The sequence below is a fragment of the Phocoena phocoena genome, chromosome 13, assembly GCF_963924675.1.
Source record: "Phocoena phocoena chromosome 13, mPhoPho1.1, whole genome shotgun sequence".
NCBI classification, from domain to species: Eukaryota; Metazoa; Chordata; class Mammalia; order Artiodactyla; family Phocoenidae; genus Phocoena; species Phocoena phocoena.
Window position 1 is genome coordinate 4,737,948 of NC_089231.1, and position 23,546 is coordinate 4,761,493.

At 51.8% G+C, this 23,546-nt stretch overlaps 1 protein-coding gene across 1 annotated transcript; it reads left to right on the forward strand.

The window, feature by feature from the left end:
• The first annotated feature begins 226 nt into the window (after positions 1 to 226).
• DIPK1C (divergent protein kinase domain 1C) lies at positions 227 to 22,104 on the forward strand. Its single transcript, XM_065890432.1, has 6 exons — positions 227 to 371; positions 1,240 to 1,310; positions 5,082 to 5,420; positions 14,040 to 14,714; positions 17,425 to 17,589; positions 21,904 to 22,104. The coding sequence occupies exons 1-6, from the start codon at positions 227 to 229 to the stop codon at positions 22,102 to 22,104; spliced, it is 1,596 nt and encodes a 531-aa protein (XP_065746504.1).
• The last annotated feature ends 1,442 nt before the right edge of the window (positions 22,105 to 23,546 follow it).

Genomic DNA, 23,546 nt, shown 5'->3' on the forward strand with positions numbered 1-23,546 from the left:
CTATAAATAAGTATATGGTATGCTTTTAAAAACTAAGACGGAACATAATGTTTTGAAACCTGCCTTTTCACTCCATGACATATCATGAATGTCTACTGACCAAGACTCTGTCCATTGTAAATGTCAGAAACCCAACCCAAATGTGCTTCAGCCACAAAGGGAATCTATCCACTGGGTAACTGAAAAGTCAGGCGCTCACACAAAGTCCTGAGGAATTCTGCAACCCATGCCCTCCTTCCTCGAGGCTGGCCTCATCCTCCAGCAGATCCTCGTGCGATGGCCCTCTAGCCCCCGCATCCTCAGAGCCCGGCACTGGCACCCTCAGGGGGAAGAAGCCTCCTCTTTCCCTACGGTTCCAACAACGCTGAGAAGTGAGTCCCTTCCGTCCCGCTGGCCTGCTGGGAGCCCCGGACCAACCCTGCGGTTGGGAGCTTGTGTCTCTGTTCTCCTCAGTGGGCTTTCTCACAAGCCCTCAGCACCGCTGCATTTCGGAACAAACCACAGGACTGAGCGTGAGAGGTGTGATTCCCTAAGAAGACGTGGGGTGTGCACTGAGAAGGGAAGGTGCAGGGCCAGGAAAAAGGACCATTTCTCCAATAACACCTTTCCTATCAACACAGGCTTCATGTCCAACCTCTGGTGACAGTACACATGGTTCCACCGGTGGATGACTACCGTTTATCAACCCAACCCCTGGGACACACACTGAGGTAACTTCCAGCTGTTGCTGTTAGCAACCATGCGGGAAAGGAAATCCTAACACTACATCTGTGCCCGCATCCTTCACCTATTCTTAATTCTCCCGAATCAGGGTGAAACAGTTATTGATCTTCATGAACTAGATGATTTGGGGAGTCTAGGCAAAACTGTGGGAGAAGCCCCACTTTTCTGCTAACCGTTCTAAGCTCTTCTCTCCTCGGCTCTTGGAACCCAGGCTTCCGGTTATAAAGGGCTCCCAGTGAGACCTACACCCAGATCTCCCATCCTCACCCCGAGGCTGGCCCCAGACAACGAAGTAACTTCTTCCTTTCCAAACAAAACTCTCACTTTAAAACAGGCTGGTCTCGCTTCGGAGGAAAGCAAGGTAAGCATCTGGTAAAGTAAGACCCCAACCACGGAGTAGCTGAACTTGCTGAAGTGTGGGATGAGTTTGAGGGGAGATGCTCTTGAGTGGGGAGGCAAGTTTGTCTGGCTCTCATTTTCTTCAGGCTTATCCTCCCTCACCCCGCAACCCCGCAGGTGATCGGAAACTCGCCCCCTTCCGAAAGGTGGCCTCCCCTTTCCTGCACTTTGACCCTTGTGCAAATGTGGTCGCCACTGCTGGGAGAGGGCCACAGAGACCATGGCAAAGCTGGGCATGAGCTAGAATCCTATTCCAACTGTAATTTTGCAAATGACTGGTAAAGCTGATAAACATTTGAAACTTTCTTGGCCTGAGGCAGGATACGTCAATAAATGATTGTGAGATGCATAGAACATTTTAACCCCTCACTTGTAAGGTGGGCAATTCCGACATGGAAACAGGTGTTAGGATATCACACCTAGAAGCAGGTGAGTCAGCCTCTAACCCTGTCACTCCCACTAACAGATGACAGTAAAAAAAAAAAAAAAAAAAAAAAAAGGCCATTACCCTTTTCTATGAAATATTAGATAACAACATTCACTCAATCCACCCTACCAGGTTGCTAGGCCAATTGTATGAGCTAATGTCTGGGAAGATACCAAGTACTATACAAACACAGGGGTATTTGTTGTTGTCCAAGTCCTTTCAGGAAGAAAAATACTTTTATGAGCTCATAGAAATGCAGTAGAATGGAGCACTAATAAACCCATTTGTCTAATATAATCAGAGCCGAAACTATAGAATTTTACCTTTTCTTCCAAGAAAGGCCTATAAACAAAATATTCATATTCTGTTCTCAGTGACAAGTTCAACTGCCAATAGATGAGTTCAGAATCCAAAGCGTACGTTCAAACGTATTCCCAACCCTGTGACGTGCCTGGATTGCTCCATTTAGCCTCAGGAAATCAGAGAGAAATATTTATGTGTTAAAAGCACTTTCTCAAGAAAAAGTCCAGGGTGCTCGAAGTTTTCTGATCTTTCGGAGGAAAAGCTAGGATACATATTCCACTCATTTCTTTAGCAGGTCTTTAAGGACCTCCTTTGATCCAGGTACCAGATTAGGTGCTGGGAGACGCAGTCCTTACCCTCAAGTAGCCTCTGGTCTGATGGAAGAAGTAAGTGAACAAATACAGTTTAGTCTAAGTGCATAGTTAAAGCAGACGCACCCTGGTTAGTACACTCCCTCTGCTTGGCTGTAGCGGTGCCTGAGTGTGGGCACAGGGCCCTGGACCCCCGGGCCCCTATCACTGGCTCAGAGGACTTTTTGCCTCGTGTGGTTATAAAGAGACACGTCTCCATCTCCTTCAAGACAAAGGAAAACCACCTTGTGAATATCTGTGTGACCAGAGTATGATTGGCAGGGTCACTGCACGCAAGCCATTTCTAGTGTTATGACTTCAGTTTTCACAGTCTGGGTAAGGGAGTGGGGAAAAGTGGCTCTTGGATTTCATACAGTTTTTTGAAGGAGTCAAAGACTATTCAGATCAACTCCATGTGAAGGCTGCACTGAGCCCAGCCACTCCCCCAGCTCTGCCTGTCCCCTAGTCCGGACTCGCAGGCTCCCTGCCAGGCCCTGCCAAGGCTGCCTGGGAATTACGGCTGGTGCTACTAGCACGCTGGGCTCCTGGGAGATGAGACCAGACTCGTTTTACCTTGCTTGTTAAGCCAGAGCTTCACGTTTTATTGCTAATGTAATTATTTGTTTAGTTGTTTGCTGCTCTAGGGGAATATCTAGTACCAAGGGTACAGCTGGCCTGTAAGGCACTGTCCTGTGAATCCCCAAAAAAGCCCCCTTTGCACAGGTCATTTAAAAAGGCATCCCCTCTGGTCGGATGGGGCACCCAGGAAAAGGGCCTGGTGGCGTGAGCTCTGGTGGACTTCAGCCCAATCCACCCCTCCGCGGCTTTGTGCAGTGTACAAACCGCACTAGAGGGTGGCAGCCGGCGTAAGTTCTGCATTCTAAGCATTTTGTTTTGGCTCTAGAGAGTACGATATCTTCTGTTTTAAAACGATGCTCATGTATGTCAACTATATTTCAATTTAAAATATGCTGAATGCTTAAAGGATCTCTTTACTGTGGGATTATCATTTTCTTTGGTATACTTTTCTTTATAAAAATGCCAAAAGAAGTATTATTAATAATGTATTTTTAAAACTTACGAAAGTAGAACTTACCTTGCAAATCCTAATATTAATTTTGCTTTCATGTTCTGCTTTTCCCCTGTGGTTTGCACACTTAGGTTTTAAAGGAGAAGTGTTAACACTTTTGTATCTTATTTTTCTTCCTATTCCTGCCCCCTCCCAATAAAATTCTTGGGACAGGGAATCAGCTTTACACCATCAAGCCAAGATTTTTTTTTTTTTTTTGCGGTATGCGGGCCTCTCACTGCTGTGGCCTCTCCCATTGCGGAGCACAGGCTCCGGATGCGCAGGTCCAGCAGCCATGGCTCACGGGCCCAGCTGCTCCGCGGCATGTGGGATCTTCCCGGACCGGGGCACGAACCCATGTGCCCTGCATCAGCAGGCGGACTCTCAACCACTGCGCCACCAGGGAAGCCCCAAGCCAAGATTTTAAAGCAGCGTCCTAGGATGCCTCCTTTACTCCACAACTGCAATATTTTAAATGAAGAGACCAAGTTTTCGTAGAGCCAGCCTAGGGAAATATTCCCACGTGGTTCTTCTGGTGGGGTGTGCCCTGGGTGGGGGGGGCTGGTAGGGTGGAGGTGGGAGAAACGGTCACACAGAAGGAACTCGAACAGGCACTACTGTTACCAGCCAAGTGATCCCCAAATCCCGTGTCTGTTGCATTAGGGAATAGCTGCGGTGTACCCAAAGTGTTCCTGAGGGCTGAGCATTTGTTAATTGGATGCTTCATAATTCCTGGAGAACTTCACCAGTGGGCCACGAAACTGAAAGCTAAACCAGCAAGTTGCAGAATAGACAAGGTTACGAAGCCAGTTCCTCAGGGATGATTACAGGATGCTCCATCAGGGTGAGAGTAATTCCTGTCATCCCCTCACTGGGGGTGGAGGGTGGGAACATGTGAAATTTAGGTGCAGGGCGGTCAGGTAGGGCCTGACCTCCCGGGATGGGCTGGCTGTACAACAGGCCTATGAATAAGCTTTTGTTGAGTGAATGCGGGAGCGGGGGCAGCTTTCAGAGGCCTTGGCTGGGACAGTTCCCCCGCCCTGGCTCTCCGTTTAGGGGAGAAACGCTTTTAGGGAGCGGAGGGCAGCTGGGGTGGGGTCAGGGAGGGCTGGAAAGAACCAGGGGCAGCTCTGAAGGCCGGGGCTCCTGCCTACCTCATACGACGACTGCGACGGAACATGGAAGCCTGCTCCCCAGAGGACGTTGCAAATACACAGAAACACAGGTTTAGATACATCCAGTGAACGACTCCTCCTCGCCAGGGGGAAGGGAAACGTTTAAAGAGTGCGGCGCTTCTTTACCCCTGGCAAGGACGCCCTGGAGTTTTTGGCAGCCTGGGAGACGGCGGTGGGATTCAGGAGCTGCCTGGGAAGGGCGGGTGGGGGCCGCCACGACATTCCCAGACTGTCCCGGACCCCCGACTCAGGATCTCACCCCGGGAAGCGCTCGGAGGAGACCCAAGTGGGGGGATGGGGGGTCAGGGCTGCAGCCGAGGGCGCCCAGGGGTCCGAGGGGCGGGGGTCTGTAAAAGAGAGTGCAGGGCGCCGAGCAGCCGCCCGGAGAAGGGGCGAGAGCTTGTCCTCAGTGGAGCCAGGAGTCTAAACCGGGGCGAGCCTGAATCTACGCAGAGTCGGTACCAGGAAGGAGCTGGTCTTCTTGGGGAAAAGGTGCAAAAAAAAAAAAGTGCAAACGGTGGCGACGTGCGGCGGGCGGAGCAGGGCGTCCCGCGCGCGGACACCCACTGAACCCCGGCTGCTCGGGCGGGCGCGGGTTGTTGCCGCGGGACAACCCCCTCATCCCCGCCCCCCAGGACGGGCCGGGCGCCCACGCTGCCTCTCTCCCCGCGCCCCCTCCCCTCCGCCCGCTCTGCCTCTCCCCCGCGCCCCTCCCCCGCCGGGCCGCCGAGCCCAGACGCGAGCACCGGGCGCGGGGCGCGGGGCGCTGGGCGCGGGGCGGGTGGGCCATGGCGCGGGCGCGGGCGGCGGGCTCGCGGGGCCGGCCCGGGTGGTGCGGGCGGGGCGCGCTGCTGGTCTGCGTCGCGTGGACCGCGGGTTGGGTGCTGGCGGCCGCGCTGCTGCTCCGCGCGCACCCGGGCGTCCTCTCCGAGCGCTGCACCGACGAGAAGAGCCGGCGCATCCTGGCCGCGCTGGTAGGTGCCGCCGCCGCCGCACTGCCCCGCGCCGCGCGCCCCGGGGGCAGGACTGGGACACCCTCCGCGGGCCCCGGGAGCCGGGGACTTGAGCACAGCCGTGGACCGAGGGGAGGGGGCCCGGACACGGTGCGTGGGATGCGGTCTCCATCCCGGGAGTCCTCCGTGCGCGGGCGGGGATGTCTCCCCCCGTTTCGCCCAAATTGATCCTTTGTCCCAAGAGAGTCTTCCTGCCCGACTGCTCTCCCGCCGCCCCCAGCCCGCGCTCCTAAAGCAAGTGTTCGGGTCTGTTCCCAGTCTCCCGACTCGGACAGCGGGGCTCGGGGCGCGGGCCGCTGAGGGCTCGGGTCGGGGAGACCACGCCCCTGACCCGGACTCGCCGTTCGGTAGCTCAGCCGCTGTTCGGCGAGTCCAGCCTGGGCTGCACCTCGGCGAGCCCCATGCAGACGGCTCGTAGGGCCCCCGCCTCGCTGCGCCCCGGAGCCGCGGCTCTCCCCCGCGCGGTCTGCGGGACCCAAGACAGCGCGTTCAGGCGAGCGGAGCGCGAGGGAGGCGGTCGGACCCTGGGGTCCGAGCGGGGTCTCCGTACAGGGGAGGGCCTGGGGGCTCCATAGCTGAGCCCGGCAATTAGGGAGAGAAAGAAACGCCTGGGCTTGCAGGCTGCTGCTGCGCGCTCTGGGCCCCAGAGGCGCATTAGTTGATTCCGAACGCCGGCTGCTCTTTGGTCTCTCTGTTTGGTTCGGAAGATGAGGCGCATCAGGAGACTTGGATAAAGGCAGGAATCCCTAAAAGGAAGGCCAAGGTGAAGGTAACAGCAACTATTGTTACACTGATTGAGTGATTATTCACTTCCTAAAATACTGACCATCTCAGTATGTGATGTGAAAAATGATCTATTTTCTAAGAGATCTTCAAGAAACTCATGGGAAGTTTTCAGTCCAATTGCTTACATCTGGGTGAGCCTTCTGAGATTGTAGGTTTTCAAAACGTGGTAGCATAAAGGCTTTCAAGTAAATGATTTTTTTTTAAGTGAGATTGGAAAAACTAAAGGAATGAGGTGAAATGGACAAGCTAGACCAAATCATTTTCCCTAATTGAGTCTGACGTGTCCTCATGAATTGATCATAACGTTGGTGAGATACACATCGATTCCCTCCATCCTATCTCTCAATCATCTATCCATTTATCTGTTCATTGTTACACTGACGTTCTATCAAGTTTTCTTTAAGTTACAAGAGCTCATTGATTTTCCTCAATAACTCCTCTAAAAATTCCTTTCACTGATAAAGACTTTTTCCCCTCTGTTTTGGGGAGACTGATTGACTAATTGTAGTATAAAATGAATAGCTTGGCCAGGATGACTATCCATGTACCAAAAATAATATAATAGTCTTTTAGATTAAAATAAAAAACGAACACTATTTTTTCATTTCTTTACCTTTGGTTAAGTGAGAGAAGGCCTAATGGAAATTAAATAGCCTAGTATAACTTAAGTCATTGCTCATCATAACTTTCCCAGCATTCCAGCTCATAAATTAAAACCAATTCTCTTTGGAGGCTGAACCAACATATTTCCTGTGGCAGCCAATCTTTTCTGTTGCCAAAAGAACAATCTGAAATACCATGTCTGTCTGTCTGCCTGAAGTTCACCTGACCGGTTCTCAATGACCTGATTTTGTGGGGAGCATCATTTGGAGGCCCCCTTTGAGGCCGCCATTTCTCACGCTCTGCTCAGGACCTGACTTTCCCTTTCTACCCTCTCCGTTCTGGATTTGCTGGCGGGAACCCCACACAGCACCGTGGCTCCCTTTCACCCAGGACACTGTGAACTAGACTGAGGTTTGAATAGGACCCCAGTCTCCACATCCTAGACTCTGCCGGGCCCTGGCGGCCACGCAGAGGCTGGCATTGTGGCACTGTGGCCTCCCAGGACTGAATCGAGCCTCTGTCTCTCAGCTCCGCCGGTCCTTTCAATTCATTCTGCCTGGCTTTTATCCTTAATAATAAAACTGGCTGTTATTTTTCTGACTGGCCTCCAGACTCTCATTAGCTTTCACTCTGAATCCCAGAGCACCAAAGGAAGAGCCACAGCTGAGCCAGAGGGAACCCCTTTCCCTTGGGCAAAGCCAAGGGAGTTGTGAACCTCTGAGCACGTTCCCGGGCCCTCACGCCAGGCAGGTGGAGAATCTGAGGATGAAGCTGAGGGGCTGGTTAGGAGCGGGGAGTCATGGGTGCTGGGGCCCCCCCGAGCCTCACCCCACCTCTGGAGGGGGCCCAGCACACTCCAGTCTCAAGAGAGAGTGTTGGAAGAGCCAACTGGATTGGTTCCAGAGTCGAGCCCAGGTCTTCCAGCTTCAGAATTTTCTGGGCAGACGGCAGCCCTCCTTTTTCCTGCGGCTTTTCAGCTCACCCCGTAATCAAGACATCTCTGTGAGGTTTCCAGAGCCCCACTTTCCCAGGGAACCGTGTCAGCAGGCTGTGCCAGGCTGACTAGCGTTGGGTCTGACCGTTCACAGGCCCGGCTTCCGGTTCTGCAGGCAGAGCGCCTCCCAGGGCGGCAGGGACGTATGCTGCGGGTGCCCGCTGAGGCTCACTCGGGGCAGGCTCTGTGCTAAGTAGTTTTACACGTATTAATTCATTTAATCTCAGCCTCTGCGGGGTACGTACTTTTACTCCTCCCATTTCACAGATGGCGAAACCGAGCCCCAGAGAGGTGAAGTAACTTGTCCCGATGCACACGGTTACTGTGTCGTGGAGCCAGGATGTGACTCTGATAGTAGAGATCCCGTGACAGAACTGGCTCCTCCAATACTGAAAACCACAAGTAACTAACAACTGGGCATACTTAACCCTGCCATAGCACATCACTTTCAAAGCATCTCAAAAAGATTCCCACAGACTCTCTGTTATTCAGAAGGTTTAAGTCCCTTCCGGGTGGTTAGGTCTTGACATGACTTAACTTGGTTGCCTACATCTGGGATTTCTTTTTAACAGGGCAGGCTTATCTTTCTTTGCTCTGATAGAAACCCAAGGTCCCAGTGGGACTACAGCATCCAGGGCACATACCCAGAGAGATTTTATAGCAGGGAATGACTCTGCTTTCCTGAGTGATTTGGCCACGTTTGTAATCTCTATCTTCTAAGCTGTCCAGGGGTCGAGAAGGCTTGCAGAGTGGCCTGGCTAATTGCTCTGAGGTTCTGCAACGCACAGCGTAACTGCTCCATGAAGGAATTCCATGTGAGATAGGAGGGCTGCTAACCGCATAGGAACTTAATTCTCCTTAAAAACAAAAACAAACACACAAAAGAAAACCCAGCCCTTGGGCATGACCTCTGAGACCCTGTCACCGGTTTCCCAGACTAGAGAGGACAGGTTTTGTTTTTGCCTGAGAACCGAGATACAAGCCAGAGAGGGAGGTTCTAAGTAACCACCACTGAGAACGCTTTCTACAAGAACTGGGGCTGCTGGGAGTGTGCGTTTGCACACAACCTCTAAGAAATATGAATTCGCTGTGAGTTTCATTGATTTTTAAAAAATGCCAGTTAACTATAATGAGACTTTATTAACTTGGTTTTTTTCCAGCTTATCTTAAAATCTGATACCTGTGGATTTTGTATGCACACACATTTGGGTACAGAAATGTAGCTGTTCAAGATGGCAGTCAGGGCCTCCTCATATCCAGAGGAAAGTGATTTTTTTTTTAAATGGAGTTAAAAGTACATTACTTCTATTGAGTTTAAAAAAATGAGCTACCTCAATAGGACATGCTGCTAAGATAATTTCACTCTTGTCTCTAACACGACGACGCTGCTTAACTAGCTTGTAAACTTGTAACCTGTAAATTTACTGGTTTTTAAAAGCCGAGCCAAGTCTTTCTCTGAGTTTAGCGAGCACAGGCATACGAAAAGATCCTACAGAACTCACTGGAGATCTGGTAACCAGAAGAGCCACAGTGGATGAATTTTACATTCTGTATCAGAAGAGCAGGGACTGATGTGCCAAAAAGGCTTCATCACAAAGGGGGACGACAAGGAACAGCTCTGCACTAACTACCCTTGCGATCTCCCGTGACAAACGAGGTAGCCGGGGCACGGAAAGTTAGGTCAGAAACCTAGGACACCTCCAGTAGCTGGTGGCCCGGCAGGGCTCTGGGCGCCCAGCCCCACTGCCCACCCTTCCTGATCGGCAGCTTCCCTACAAGCTGCCAGCCATCTGGAGGCATGCCTATACCTGAACATGCGGACCTTCAGAAAAACAGCCAAAGGTAATGTTCCCCTCCAAAGTCAGCAGACTATATGCCAGATTTCCTTGCAACTCCTGTTTGGAACTGCCTTCTAAATTTGCAGGGGCAAATCTCGTATGGGTTCGATTTGAATTCGATTTCATCGACGCGGTACAGTTTCGTAGAAAACACCATGCTGTGGGGAGCCAGCGGGGGCAGGGGAGGGTACGGAGGCTCACGGGGGTTATTGAATGGAACCTGGGGCAGAGGAGGCAAGAATTCCCACTGGCAGGTGGGGCGGCCTCCCAGGGAAGGTGGGTCCGACCCTTGCAGCGGGCAGCGTTCTGTCAGGTCTCCCACGACACAGTGTCATCATCCCATGTTACAGACTTGGAAACAAGCCACAGGCCAGCGAGAGGCTGAGCCCAGAGGCAAACCCAGCTGGCCCCAAAGCCAAGCCTGGCCACGTGCCTTTCTTGCTCACACTCCCCTGTCATCTGAGGAGTCTGAAAGGCAGCCACCTCGCTCTGTGATGCCTGAGCCTGAGCCCGGCACCTGTGGCTGGATCGTGGCTCAGCTCGCACACAGCACTGTTAGCTGGAAGGTGGCTGGGTGCGCCTGAGGCAGCTTGCCCGCGGCCACTCCTCGCCCCCAGGGTGTGGAGTGGGCTTCTGGGCCCACAGGTGGTGACAATTTCGGCCGCAGTTCCAGATGAGGAGGGTGAAGGCCCTGGGCAGTCACAGCTGACACCCTCGGCACTCCCCGCTCCGGGGCAGTGGCCCAGCCAGGGCCCATGCCCCTATCTCGCCCTCCCCATGCCTCTCCCCACGGACTAGCACAGCAGGGTTCTGAAGCTCACAGCTCAGGGCCCACCTCCTCCTTCCAAACTCGATTGTGTCATCTGCTTTTCTTTCTTTTCCAGTTCTGTTCTGTCCTTCATACAAAAACACCTTTGATTAAACTACAGATCTGATGACACTCTAAAAAGGATTATGGAATTGAATTAAACCATTTTGGATATACTCAAAGGGCTTAGGGGCTTTATAAGGCAATCAAGAAATAAATGTTGGGCTTCCCTGGTGGCGCAGTGGTGAAGAATCCGCCTGCCAGTGCAGGGGACACGGGTTCGAGCCCTGGTCCAGGAAGATCCCACATGTCACGGAGCAACTAAGCCCGTGCGCCACAACTACTGAGCCTGCGCTCTACAGCCCGCGAGCCACAACCACTGAAGCCCGCGTGCCTAGAGCCCGTGCTCCGCAGCAAGAGAAGCCACTGCAATGAGAAGCCCGTGCACTGCCACGAGGAGGAGCCCCCATTCGCCGCAACTAGAGAAAGCCGGCGCGCAGCAACAAAGACCCAACACAGCCAAAAATAAATTAATTTATAAAAAAAAAGAAAGAAAGAAATGTTGCCTTTTCTTGTCAGGCTTGTTACAGAGATGTGAAACTCTGTAAATACCAGATAAGATAGGACAAAGCTGCAGCAAGTAAAATGAACAGCCCACATTACTTCCGTCACTCACACCTTTTTTTACTCTTGGGAGTCTCAATTATTTAAACCTTGCATTCCCACCTTACCTCTAAGATTACCCTGAAAGGTCTCAGAGGAACCAGAATCAGCTGATGCTTTCTTCCGAGGCACCGTGATACGGAAGCAATTCCAAGCAGAGAGAGTCACTCAGAGGGTCCTGATCCTTTGATGCTCCTCTTATGACCCCACGCCTTGGAAAGAGGTACCAGGATGAAAGGTAAAAGGATGGCATTTGACCAAAATGGTGTTAAGTTAAATTGCAAGATGTACACAGCATCAAGTGTATTTACAACAGTTTCATGCGTGTTTATCAATACAGCTGCATTATGGTTGTCTGTTTTCCAAAGACAAAAAGCCAGCCCCAGGCAAACAGGGTGCACTCCCAGACTCAAGGATGGGGACCATCGCATGCATCTTTGGGTTTGGCAAGCGTGACATCCCCACCACCCAATACGGTGCGGTGCCGAGATCTAACGCGGCAAAGGAGAAGCAGCTTGTGGGAGGCCCTCAGCAGGAAGCTGGGGGTCAGGTCTGATGGCTTGCCTTGGTCCTTTTGGGCTGTTGTCCAGTTACTGCCTGAAACGGTCCCTGAACTTCAGATACTTGTTTTAAGAACAGGGAGTATATCTTTTTTTTTTTTTTTTTTGCGGTACGCAGGCCTCTCACTGTTGTGGCCTCTCCTGTTGTGAAGCACAGGCTCCAGACGCGCAGGCTCAGTGGCCATGGCTCACGGGGCCAGCCGCTCCGCGGCATGTGGGATCTTCCCGGACCGGGGCACGAACCCGCGTCCCCTGCATCGGCAGGCGGACCCTCAACCACTGCGCCACCAGGGAAGCCCAGTATATCTTTTTAATAAGCGTTTTGGTTATATGCTTTCAACAAGTCACTGAGGGTACTTATAAAGATCCACAATCCCTTACCCAATGCTCTGTGGCCAGGCCTGTTTCAGAATTCACACTGTTTTGGGTGTTAGATAATATGCAGCATATATATATATACCTTCTATTTTGCCTATGAGGCAGCACCAGTAATCAGACAAATCCAGCTGATGAATAACTCTGCAGCGAAGTATATGCAAAGTCACAGGTCAAATACATTCAGACCATAAATAGGCTCTCATCTTTTCAGTCGGATTTGCCACTCCATGATGGTGAATGAGTCATGGAAAAACTTGTAGTTTTCAGAGCTTTTTGGATTTGGGGATTATTCACATATCCAAGCATTGGAGGTATCTTTTCCGACTTGAAGGAGCTGTATATAACCTACTTGGCGTTAATAAAGCCGAGCAGCACAGAACAAGCAGAGAGTCTGGCCAGCATATAATTACATACCTGACCTGCCTCTGCCCACATGGGAGGAAGATGCATCTGGGGGGAAACAGGTAGAGTCAGGAAATAGGCTCAACCCCTAATAAACGTGGGTCCAGAGGTTTAGGTTTCCTGAAAGAGATAAAAAAGAAAGAGAACAGAATAATAATCCTCCCTTTCAATCGGTTTCACACTGGCATCTCCTGCTCCCCCTCTAGCAGGTCTGAAGGGCAGGGCCTGGCTGGACTGTATTCTTAGCACGGATGCTTGCAGTGTCGTGGTGGGGTCACCAGGTCCCCCATGTAGCAGGAGGGCCTAAGAGCCTGACGTTTAGGAGAAGTTCCCCATTTCAGGGTCCCTGAGTGCCTTCCTCACCACCCCCAGGAACCGAACACCCCCCGCTTCTGGAATTTACCCTGCAGGGCTCTTCTTCCGCAGGCGCCCGGTGCCTGCCCTGCCAGCCACGAGGCCTCTCCTGCCTCCTGTTTCCTGCAGTGGGCTCTCCAGACCCCACAGTCCCCCAGAGCCTGCTGGCCTTATAGCCATACCACTTCCCGGCGACCACAATGGGTGCAAGGAGAGGTTCTAGAGGAAGGGCCATTCCTGGGGTCGCCGGGGACCCACCTCCCGAGGTCTGGCTGACCTGTACTTGAGCGGGGGTTGAAAGCTCTCTGGGTGACCCTGACGTGAGGCCAAGAGTTGGGAACCACGGGCCTGGCCCAGCCCTTTCGCTGACAATCAAGGAAACTGAACGCAGCTGCCAAAGGCCTTTGCCAGCATCACCCACCTCAGCTGGAAGTGGGGGAGGGCAGAGACCTGCTTCCTAAGACCTGGGCCTGATGGAGAACAAACTTGAGGCGCTCTTTCAAGTCTTTTTTTTTTTTTTTTTTTTTTTTTTTTTGCGTTACGCGGGCCTCCCACTGTTGTGGCCTCTCCCGTTGCGGAGCACAGGCTCCGGACGCGCAGGCTCAGCGGCCATGGCTCACAGTCCTAGCCGCTCCGCGGCATGTGGGATCTTCCCGGACCGGGGCACGAACCCGTGTCCCCTGCATCGGCAGGCGGACTCTCAACCACTGCGCCACCAGGGAAGCCCCAAGTCTTTTTTTTTTAACTTAAATGTATTTATTTATTTTGGCTGCGTTGGGTCTTCATTGCTGCGCACGGGCTTTCTCTAGTTGCAGCAAGCGGGCTCAGTAGTTGTGGCACACGGGCTTCAGTAGTTGCGGCTCACGGGCTTCAGTAGTTGTGGCTCGCGGACTCTAGAGTGCAGGCTTGGTAGTTGTGGCGCACGGGCTTAGTTGCTCCGCGGCATGTGGGATCTTCCCGGACCAGGGCTCGAACCCGTGTCCCTTGCGTTGGCAGGCAGACACTTAAGCACTGTGCCAGCAGGGAAGCTCTCAAACCTTTGACTTCATAATTCCTCTCTGACCCGAGTAGCCTCGTGGTTCACTCCGGTGAAGATGGTCTGTACAGCTGTTAGGAGCGTGCTGGGTGCGGGGACCAGCCTTGTGTCTATTCGCTGCCCCTCCACGGTGTAACCGACTGTCCCCTTCCTTCCAGTGCCAGGACTACCGGGGCGGCACGCTCGGCGGAGACCTGTGCGAGGACCTGTGCGTGGCGGGGCAGCTACGGTACCGGCGCTGCCTGTACTACGAGCGGGGCAAGAAGGTGCTGCAGGCTGACTGGCGCGGCCGGCCCGTGGTCCTCAAGTCCAAGGAGGAAGCCTTCTCCAGCTTCCCGCCGCTCGGCCTCCTGGAAGGCCAGCCCGAGGCCGGCGGCCAAGGTTTCCCGGAGGCAGAGCTCCTCCTGCTGGCGGCCGGGGAGGTCAAGAGCGCGCTGGGCCTGGAGCTGGCCGAGGGCGGCCTGGGGCGGCTGGGCCTGGGGCGGCGGGGGCCCCGGCTGCGGGGTCAGCTGGCCAGCCTGTGGGCGCTGCTGCAGCAGGAGGAGTTCGTCCTGCTCAGCCTGCTGCGGGGCCGCAGCCCGCACGCGCCGCCCGTGCTGGGCTCCTGCGGCCACTTCTACGCCGTGGAGCACCTGGCCGCGGGCAGCCCCCGCCTCCGGGCCCTCTTCCCCCTGGACGGCGCGGCACGCGGCAGCCGGGCCCAGGCGCGCGCGCTCAGCGGCGTGGCGCTCAGCTTCCTGGACATGGTCCGCCACTTCGAGCACGACTTCTCGCACCGCCTGCACCTCTGCGACGTCAAGCCCGAGAACTTTGCCATCAGGAGCGACTTCACGGTGAGTGGCTGCGGCGTGTGTTTCGCCCGTGGAGGGCAGACTTGGGTCCGGGTGGTCCTAAACGAGGGGGTTTCTGAGATTGGGGGAGACCCAGCAGCGTTATGCAGCCTTCTAGCCAGGACAGCTCCGACCTGCCAAACCTTCCGAGTGGGAATGAGAGAATTTAAAGAACAGAGGCGCCTGCCCGGTGCCGAACTGGGAGGACGGCCGCTCGCAGCCGGAGGCGTGGTCTGTCGTCCTTAAGGGCTGCTCTGTTTTCTCCAAAGCGACATCGCGTCTTAGGGCTATTTTGAAAGCAAGCAAATTGTGCAGAAAACAGTCTTCAGGAGACAAGGAGCCTCGGAGGATGAGGAAAGAGGACGGCCTTTGGGGGCTTTTGTACAAAGGCTCAGTAGGGGGACACTGTTTTCAAGGTGTCCATGCTCTAGGATGATGGGCAACTTTTTCTAATACTTTCCTCTGGAGACGTTCTAGTTTCCCTTCTGTGGGTAAGACTTCTAGAGGGACAACTGGCGTTTTGGTGCCTTACACGAGGGAGAATCCTGCCTGGGTGGACACGTCAGCCTCTGCAGGCTCTGCAGAAGGCAGGTGAATTCTATGTCCCACTCCAGGCAGTGCAGGCCTACAAAGAACGACCGAGGTGGAGAAGCAGCAGCAGGAGGCCCGGGGCTCCGGGGTGGGGTGCGGCCCTCTGTGTTTTAAAAGCAAGCCCTCCAGGTGATTCTGATGCACGCTCAGTGTGAGAACTAGCGAACCGACGGACCAGCAGGAGGGTTCCCCCTTTGGTCCGTGTTGCAGTGGGGAAGGAGCGCTGTCCTTCAGGTAACGTGTTAAGAATCGATGATTCGCGGTCATTCACTTTCTCGGGTCCCCCCTTGCGGGTCTTGAGAATCTGTCCAGCGGTTGCAAAAGAACTAGGAAAACATCTTTACTTCTTGCTCCCAAACTGTTGCCAGAAAGTGCTCTTTTCAAACAGATGACGTTTCCTGCTCTAGAGGCACACTTTTCAGTGGAGAACAAAATAATCCTCGTCAATCCGTTCTAGGCCGATGTCTGAAAATGATGCAAGTTAGGTAATTTTGTGCAGGAAAAATTTTATGATTCTCCCGATGTTATCTAAGAAAGCTCAGGCAGCTTTTTCTGTTCATTTTGTTCCTGTTCTTATTTTAGGTGCATGGAGTTATGCTTCCAGGAGCTGTAATCCATTCTACAGCACACACTAAAATTAAAAAATAACCTGGCTCTTCCTGGGAGATGAACAGGGAACAATCAGAGCCAGAAGACAGAAGTAACAGGGAGCTGAAATTCCACCAGGGGCCCAGGGGAAGCTGGGGAGATGGCCAGGAACTATCAAAAGAAGTGTCTTGTAAGCCCCCCAAATAAATTATGAAAGACAACAGACTCATTAGCACAGCCGCATATATTTCTAGTGTATTAACCGGTATAAGTAATGAAATGAGCTATTTCTTTTGTCTGAATAATAAGATAGGAAAAATTGATTAAAATGATAATTTCTGTTTGCAGAGCCTGGAGTAGTAATTAGACGAGGCTGTTAAATAGGGAAAAGTTCCCTGTTCTCTATTTTCATTATTCTCCACATATTTTGAAATAAAGTATTTTTCCCTCCTCTGTTTTACTGAATAATCCCCAAGAAGCTTTACTGCATTCTGGCATCAATCTTGAAGGAAAAAACAGAAACAACAACCTGGGAATGTGCCTCCTCACTTTGCAGAGAACTGAGATGTAAATGAACACTTTTTTGAGACGCTACCAGAGGGAGAAGGCTGATATTTTGAGGTTGATCTGTGGAGGCTTGTGAAATGCCACAGACTCCATTAGCCTCATCGAGCCTTCTAGTAGCTCTTTAATACCTTGAAGCTATACACTGCTCGATTTGGGCAGAGTCCAGGTTTTCTCAGGTTTGAGCTCATCTTTTTTTTTTTTTTTAATTCAGATGGTGGAGGAACATCTGCATAATTTAGACATTATTCTTTTTCTGGTTTTGAAGTCTATTTGGGTTGACACTAGGAAGATAAATCTGAAATTCCAGCGGCTCATCACATTTTCATGCTGATAGTGGGACTTAGTTTTTGATGCTGCTGGACCAGGGTCCATATGTATCGACCCTAATTTAAGAACTTTGGCTTTGCCACTCCCTGCACTCCCCCAGCTCCCCACAGCTGGAAACCAGTCACCTCAGGTAACAGACAGCATAAACAGACGACCTACGTACTGCCCACCCCACTCTCACCATCACACCCTCCACCTGTCCCTTGAATATAGTTTTCTTTTGTTGCTTATATTCATAGGGATAGATTATCTGTGTCTCACAGCTTTTGTGTTCCTGAGCCTTGAATGTCAGAAACCAAAGTGATAAAGCAACAGAAGGGGAAACCAATTCATTTTAAAGATACTTCAGATATTCAAATTTAAATCTGAGAAGACTTTTAAAGATGAAAAGTGATACTAGTTCCACATTCTAGGCTTTCACTGGTGACCACAAAGGTCCTTTTTGCAGTTAAAGCCTTGCCATACCATCTATGCCGGTGGCTTGCATGCCCCCAGCACAACCTGGCCCCTCTTCCCTGCTGGTAGATTTCTGTGACACTTGCACCTGCAAAGGGGAACAGGGGCGGGGTGGCACTGCAGGGCTCCCTCCGTGCTGGGCCTTGGGGGTCCTCTTGAGAGGCGTGTGCTGTTTCAATTACAGGTGGTGGCTATTGACGTGGACATGGCCTTTTTTGAACCTAAAATGAGGGAAATTCTTGAGCAGAACTGCACGGGAGATGAAGACTGCAATTTCTTTGACTGTTTTTCAAAGTGTGATTTACGAGTGCAGAGGTGTGGAGCCCAGAGAACCAACAGCAACCTGCAGGTGAGCAATGCTGCTGTCCTCTCTGGGGGGGGGGGGGAGGACCCTGTCCTCTCTGCCGGGGGGGGACCCTATCCTCTCTGTGGGGGGGAACCCTGTCCTCTCTCGGGGGGGACCCTGTTCTCTCTGGGTGCCTCTGCCTGCCACGCTGTGACATCCCGGTGATGTAGCTGAAGGTCATCACCCTTGCCATGTCACCTGGGCTCGATGTGTCCAGTAAGGGCAGGGATGGTGGGAGACGGGGATCATTTGTTCTTAGTCGTCTACCCTGGAGGTTGTCGGCCAAGTGACCCCATGGGGCTAATGGATGGTGCTCCCAGCACAGCCTTTACTGGGTCCCCCAGAGCCATGGGGACTTGGGTAGCCCTTCTCTCTAGGTCTAGTTTCTACATCTACACACACACACACACACACACACACACACACACACACACACACCCAGAATGAGCACCCAGAGACTGATTCACCAAGGATAAATCTAGAAAAAGGGCAAAGCAGTCCTGAAAACTGGCCAAACCAGAGAGGGTGGGCGACACCACAGATCCGACAGGCAAGAGGTTAGGCCAGCAGGTGGTTAATAGAAGGAGAAAGTGCATGGGTCCCACATCCAGGAGACCAGTGATAAGTAGGAACGCATCCTGGCTTCCAGCTCTAGGATCCAGTCTAGAGTGAGGGAGACCCAGGTGTGGGGCTGGAGAACCCTGCACTGGGAAGACATCTCCCCTCTTCCGGCAGACGCTGTCTGCTCCCGGCCCTCACTCCAGGCCCTCAGGTGGGTGTGGATGAGCTGGGCTCACAGGTGTTGACCACAACCAGGAAGAGGTCATAGCAGGGAAGCTGGGCGCACCTCCACCACCGCTGATCTGTGCTCTAGCCTCAGCCTTCCTAGTGTTCCATTCTCCTAGCCGGTCCACTCCGCAGTCTCACCTCCACCACAGTCTGTGGAGTCTGTGTACAATCCTCCAGCCCATAAGGCCAATATAACCCCGGTGCACACCTGGTGAGGGGGCCAGAGCCTGAGGCTGAGTCCGGCACAGAGGACTGACCTGGGGAGACCTGGACAGTTGTGTAGTTAACCTGGGGGTCCTGGACCAGGCCGAACAAGGCCCTGGCTCGGCAGCCTCTACAACTTAACGTGGACTCACACCCTCGGTGGGTCTGCAGCGCAATCGTTCTTCTCCAGATGTGGGAACAATATGCTTTCACTAGAGCACCAACCACCCTGTGACCTCAAACCACAAAGCGGAAACACTAACACCTGCCCTCTGCAGCATAATTGGAGACTAGGGTTGTATCCTTAATATATAAACGGCTCTTACAGAGCCGTTAAGCGGTGAGAGGTACACACACACAAAACTGGCCAGAGAAGAACATATGACAGATACGCGGGAGCTGAAGTGCAGACGGACAGAGAACCTGGAAAATATTTAATCTTACTATTCAAAGACATGCAAGTTAAAACCCAGCGATAATAATTTTTTACCTTTAACTATTGGGAATAGTTGTTAAAATGCTATTAATTAACAGGTGAGGCTTCAGAGAAATCGAGGTAAGAGTCTGTATTGTTAACATGATTGTAAAATTCTACATCCCTCTGGAGGGTGCATGAGTGTTGGAAATACTCTCTTTGGCTGAGCAATTTCATTTGTGCACCTTTTCTGATTATTGCCTTTGAATAAAGACCTAGAAACGAAATTTCGCTTCCTTTAAGGATATGAGAAAATATGAAGCATTCATTAAGCGAAAAAATGCAGGTTACAAATCAGTATTTACCCATGATCTCATTTTCCTTAAGTAGTACGTGATTGGGAAAGAAGATATGAAAACGTCAAAAGCAATTACTTACGGATGATAGGATTACAGATAATTTTTATTTTCTTCCTTTTGCCCTATATTTTATAAATTTTCTACGGTGGTATGTATTACTTTTCTAACTTACACTTTTACTCAAAAAAAAAAAAAATCCCTGCCCTGCATCAGTTGATTGACAGATCAAAGGAATAGAATTTTTAAAAATTGCAGAAGTATACCTAATGACATATGGGTATTCAGTGTGTTATAAAGGCAGCCTCTCAGGCCAGTGAGAGGGAAGCTGGGTTATACAGTGAGTGATGCTGGTAAAGTGGGTATTCAGGAACAACAAATGATCACATTAACTCCTGGTCCACTCCTTATATCAAACTAAACTTCAGATGGCTCAAATACTTACACCTAAAAAATGGAATCCTGAATGTTCCAGAAAAAAACTGGGAGAAATTAAAGTACTACCCTAGAGTTCAGAAGGCCTTTCTGAGTACAGAACAAAGTTCAGAGGCTATAAGAGGAACAACTGACACATTTAACAATTTTTTTAAAAATCCACATGGCAAAAACAAAACAAAGTTACAAAAAATATGAGCAAATTTAAAGGTTAAATGAGAAAATTGGCAAAATATTTGCAACTGCTCTTACAGACGAGGAGCATAGAGGACAGAGACAGCCCTTATCTGTCTGAGACTCAGAGCTGCTGAGACTCACGGCATCCCCCAGCATCGTCCTTGGCTCACAGTAACCCCACATCCCAGGGGCAGCGTCTAGTGATTGGTCAGTGGGGAGGGGGGAAATGCAAAGCCCAGCCCCCTGGCCTCTATAAGGAAAACTCTGTAGGCCATTCCAGTACCAGAAGTTTTCCTTCTCCCTTAGTTCCATGGAAAGATGGTTCCTGAGAATGCCCCTCAATAAATCCCTGCATGCAAACCTCCACCTCACAGTCTGCTCCCCAGGCAACCAATCTAAGCAGGGGGTTAATGTCCTTAATATATAAAGAGCATTTACATATCAATATGAAAAAAGTTAACAATCTGATGGAAATGTGGGCAAAGAACATCACCTTGACCACTCACTGGAAAGGAAGCACAGATACTTTCAACCTGACTGATATGAAGAGCAATACAAATTAAACCACTTTCATTCATCAGTTAACAAAAAAGAAAGACGACGCGTGTTGTTGAGGGCATTCTTGTCATACGCTGCTCTGAGAGTGTAACTCGGTACAACTTTTATGGGGTGAATCTGGCAATATCTATCAAAACAAAAAATATGCATACCCCTTGGCCCAGAAATTTCATTTCCAGAAATTTAGTCATATGCAAAATGAAAAAGATATCTGCAAGGTATGTACTGAAGCATTTTTCATAATAGCAAAAGTTAGTGAACAACCTAAATTTCCACCAGTAGGGAACTAGCTAAATAATTTATGATATGCATTTGAGGTACAGCCATTAAAACAAATGGAATATCCTTATAAGGACTGATTTGGAAGGCTCTCCCTTATATTTCATTAAATGGGAACGGAAGCTACAAAACAGTGAGTGCAATATACTCCCATCCATGTAAAGTAAAAGAAAAAGGAAATGCATGTATATTTATAGACTCTCCAGAAGGACATTCAAGGGAGTGGTTGCCTCTCAGAGCCAGGAGCCGAGTGTCTGGTTATGAGGAGTGGGATGGAGACTTACAGCCTATCTTTTGGGACATTTTCCATGTTTGCCCCTGAAAATGTATTATCAACTCAAAAGAGAAATAAGATAATTTGTTTTTAAACAGAATCCTCAGTCTTGCAGAGGTTGGGAAACACAAGTCAAAATTATAGAAACAGTAGCTCTATAAAATTGAGGCATTTGTTAACTGAGTCTAATATAAAGTGTGACATAGAAAAATGGAGCAGAATATTAATTATGCAGCGCTCCATCCAACAGGGAGGAAACCATGACGGCTGTAAAACAGACAGTGTGTTTAAATGGAGAATTTAAAGAGATCTTCAGCCTCAGTGAATTTCATACCCAAGGAGAACTAAAGGCTGTGAGATAGTGGCTTAATTTTTACTTCTCCTAAAATAAAACATCTCAAAGCCTCCTCAGAAAGAGTCTGCAGCCTTTCCCTTCCAATATACCTTTTTTTCAGTGAGCCTCAAAGTACTATCACGTTTGCATAACCCTCGTCACCAGCGTGTCCTGGGGCCCTCAGGACAACCCTGCCAGGTGGCGATGACTGTCACCGTGACCAACCTATGGATAAGAAAGTGCGCCCTCAGGGGTGCGGTGACGGCGGGGCTGGCAGCCTTGCGGCCCAGGGTCCACTCCTTACGCAGCAGCTCCCGCCTGTGACTTTCTGCTGCAGTGTCCTCAGTCCTTTCTGAGTGTCACCCGGAGCTTCCCCCTCGGCATTTCCACCACACCCGGGGTGGCCTTTTCCCCGCTGGGCGGGTTAGGGTCCAGGAAAGGCCCTTCCAGGAGGCCCCCGGGCCTGAGCTGACCGCCCCCTCCCGCCCTCCCCCAGGTCGTCTGCGACAAGATCCTCCGCCACTGGTTCTCCTCGTCCCGCGGCAGCCCCGCCGTCTCGGCCCCGCTGCGGCGGCAGCTGCGGGCGGCGGTGCTCGAGTGCGCGGCCCCGGGGGCCCAGGGTGCGGCGCCCCGCGTGCTCGCGAAGCTGCGGCGCCTCCTCCAGGCCGCGCTGCGGGAGCTGCGGGAGGACGAGTAGCCGCGGCCCCCGCGGGGTGAGGGAGCGCGTCCGCAGCGCGGACAAGGGCCTCGGGGACGCTTACTGTGTGCGGAGGGGGCCGCCCGGCGCCGTTCGTCCCTCAGCCGCCTCCTCCCTCTGCTCTGCTTTGAGGAACCCTCCGGGCCTTGCCCGTCACCCCTTCGAAGTGACACAAGGGAGGGGGTCCCGGCGCCGGGTTCTCGGAAGGAGGCTCCGCTGTGCTGGAGCAAGAGCCCCGCCGGCGCCCTGCAGACGTCACCACGTCACAGAGCGCACCTGCGTGCGCGCACACGCGCATGCGCGAGGGTGAGTGCGCACGTGGCCGTGAAAGTTGTGCAGGTGTGTGGACGTGTGTGCACGCGTGTGTGAGCGGGTGAGGGTGTGGGCCCTGTGCGCCTCTGGGTGGGGAAGGTGCCTTCTCTGGCGTAGCCACTGGCACCGCGGGCCTCGCTAGCAGAGAAGAGTCATCTTGCTTTTGGAAATGAAAACAATAAAAAACCCAAGTCTCATCTCTGGGAACTGTAGTTTGTACTGGCAAGGGTGTGAAAGCACAGTTTACGGTGTTTTTCATTTTGAGGAATGAATGGATTTTACGGATTGTAACATCGCTTTTAGGGAGCACTTCATCTCTTATCACAGTACATCCTCCCTGGGAGCAGGGGTTGCAGGCTTGGTGAATTCAAGGCAGAGCCCGGGCCAGGTGGCCTGTGCTCAGTGCCTGTCTGTGACCAAGCGCCACTCTGCCGCTCCAGCGAAGACCAGGCCGCAGGCCCCGTGTCACCTGTTGGCAGAATTGGTTCCAGGGCGTTCCTGATGCTGCGGCTCTGCTGCGAGAGCAAACGGGAGGAAACTGCATGCTGGTCACTCCCCGGGTCGGGCACGTGGAGCCGGCCAGAGGTCTGTCCACCTTGGGGGGGACACAGCCCTAGTCCACATCTGGGGAGGGTGAGAGCTCAGCACACCACCACAGGCCACCCTCAAGGTAAACCCAGAAAGACGCCAAGAGAGGATTAGGGATTCTGTTGATGGTTTACAAACAGGAGAAGACAAATTAATCTGAAGTTTTAAAATATCACAAATTGACAAATTCCAAGTATTTCTTTTTTCCTTGCCCAAACCCCTTCTGATGCAGACAAAGAGCAATTGCCTATGTATGCTGGTTCAGCTGTACCTCCACTCACCCTGCGGAAGGACGTGTTGGGGGGTGTAGTCTAAGGCCCCCCAATTCTAACTCTGTGACTCCCCACACTCTGGTTGGAAGGACCCCTTCCCTCTCCCATCACCACTGGCATTTTCCACATGACTGAATTTCATCAATGGCCTCCTCTAATCAAATATATGAATGACCCACTCTGCCTAGCAGGCAGTAAAAATCCACATCTGTCACTTTTGTGGCAGAAATAAACTAAAACTAAAGTTTGAGCACAGGCCCTGGATTAGCA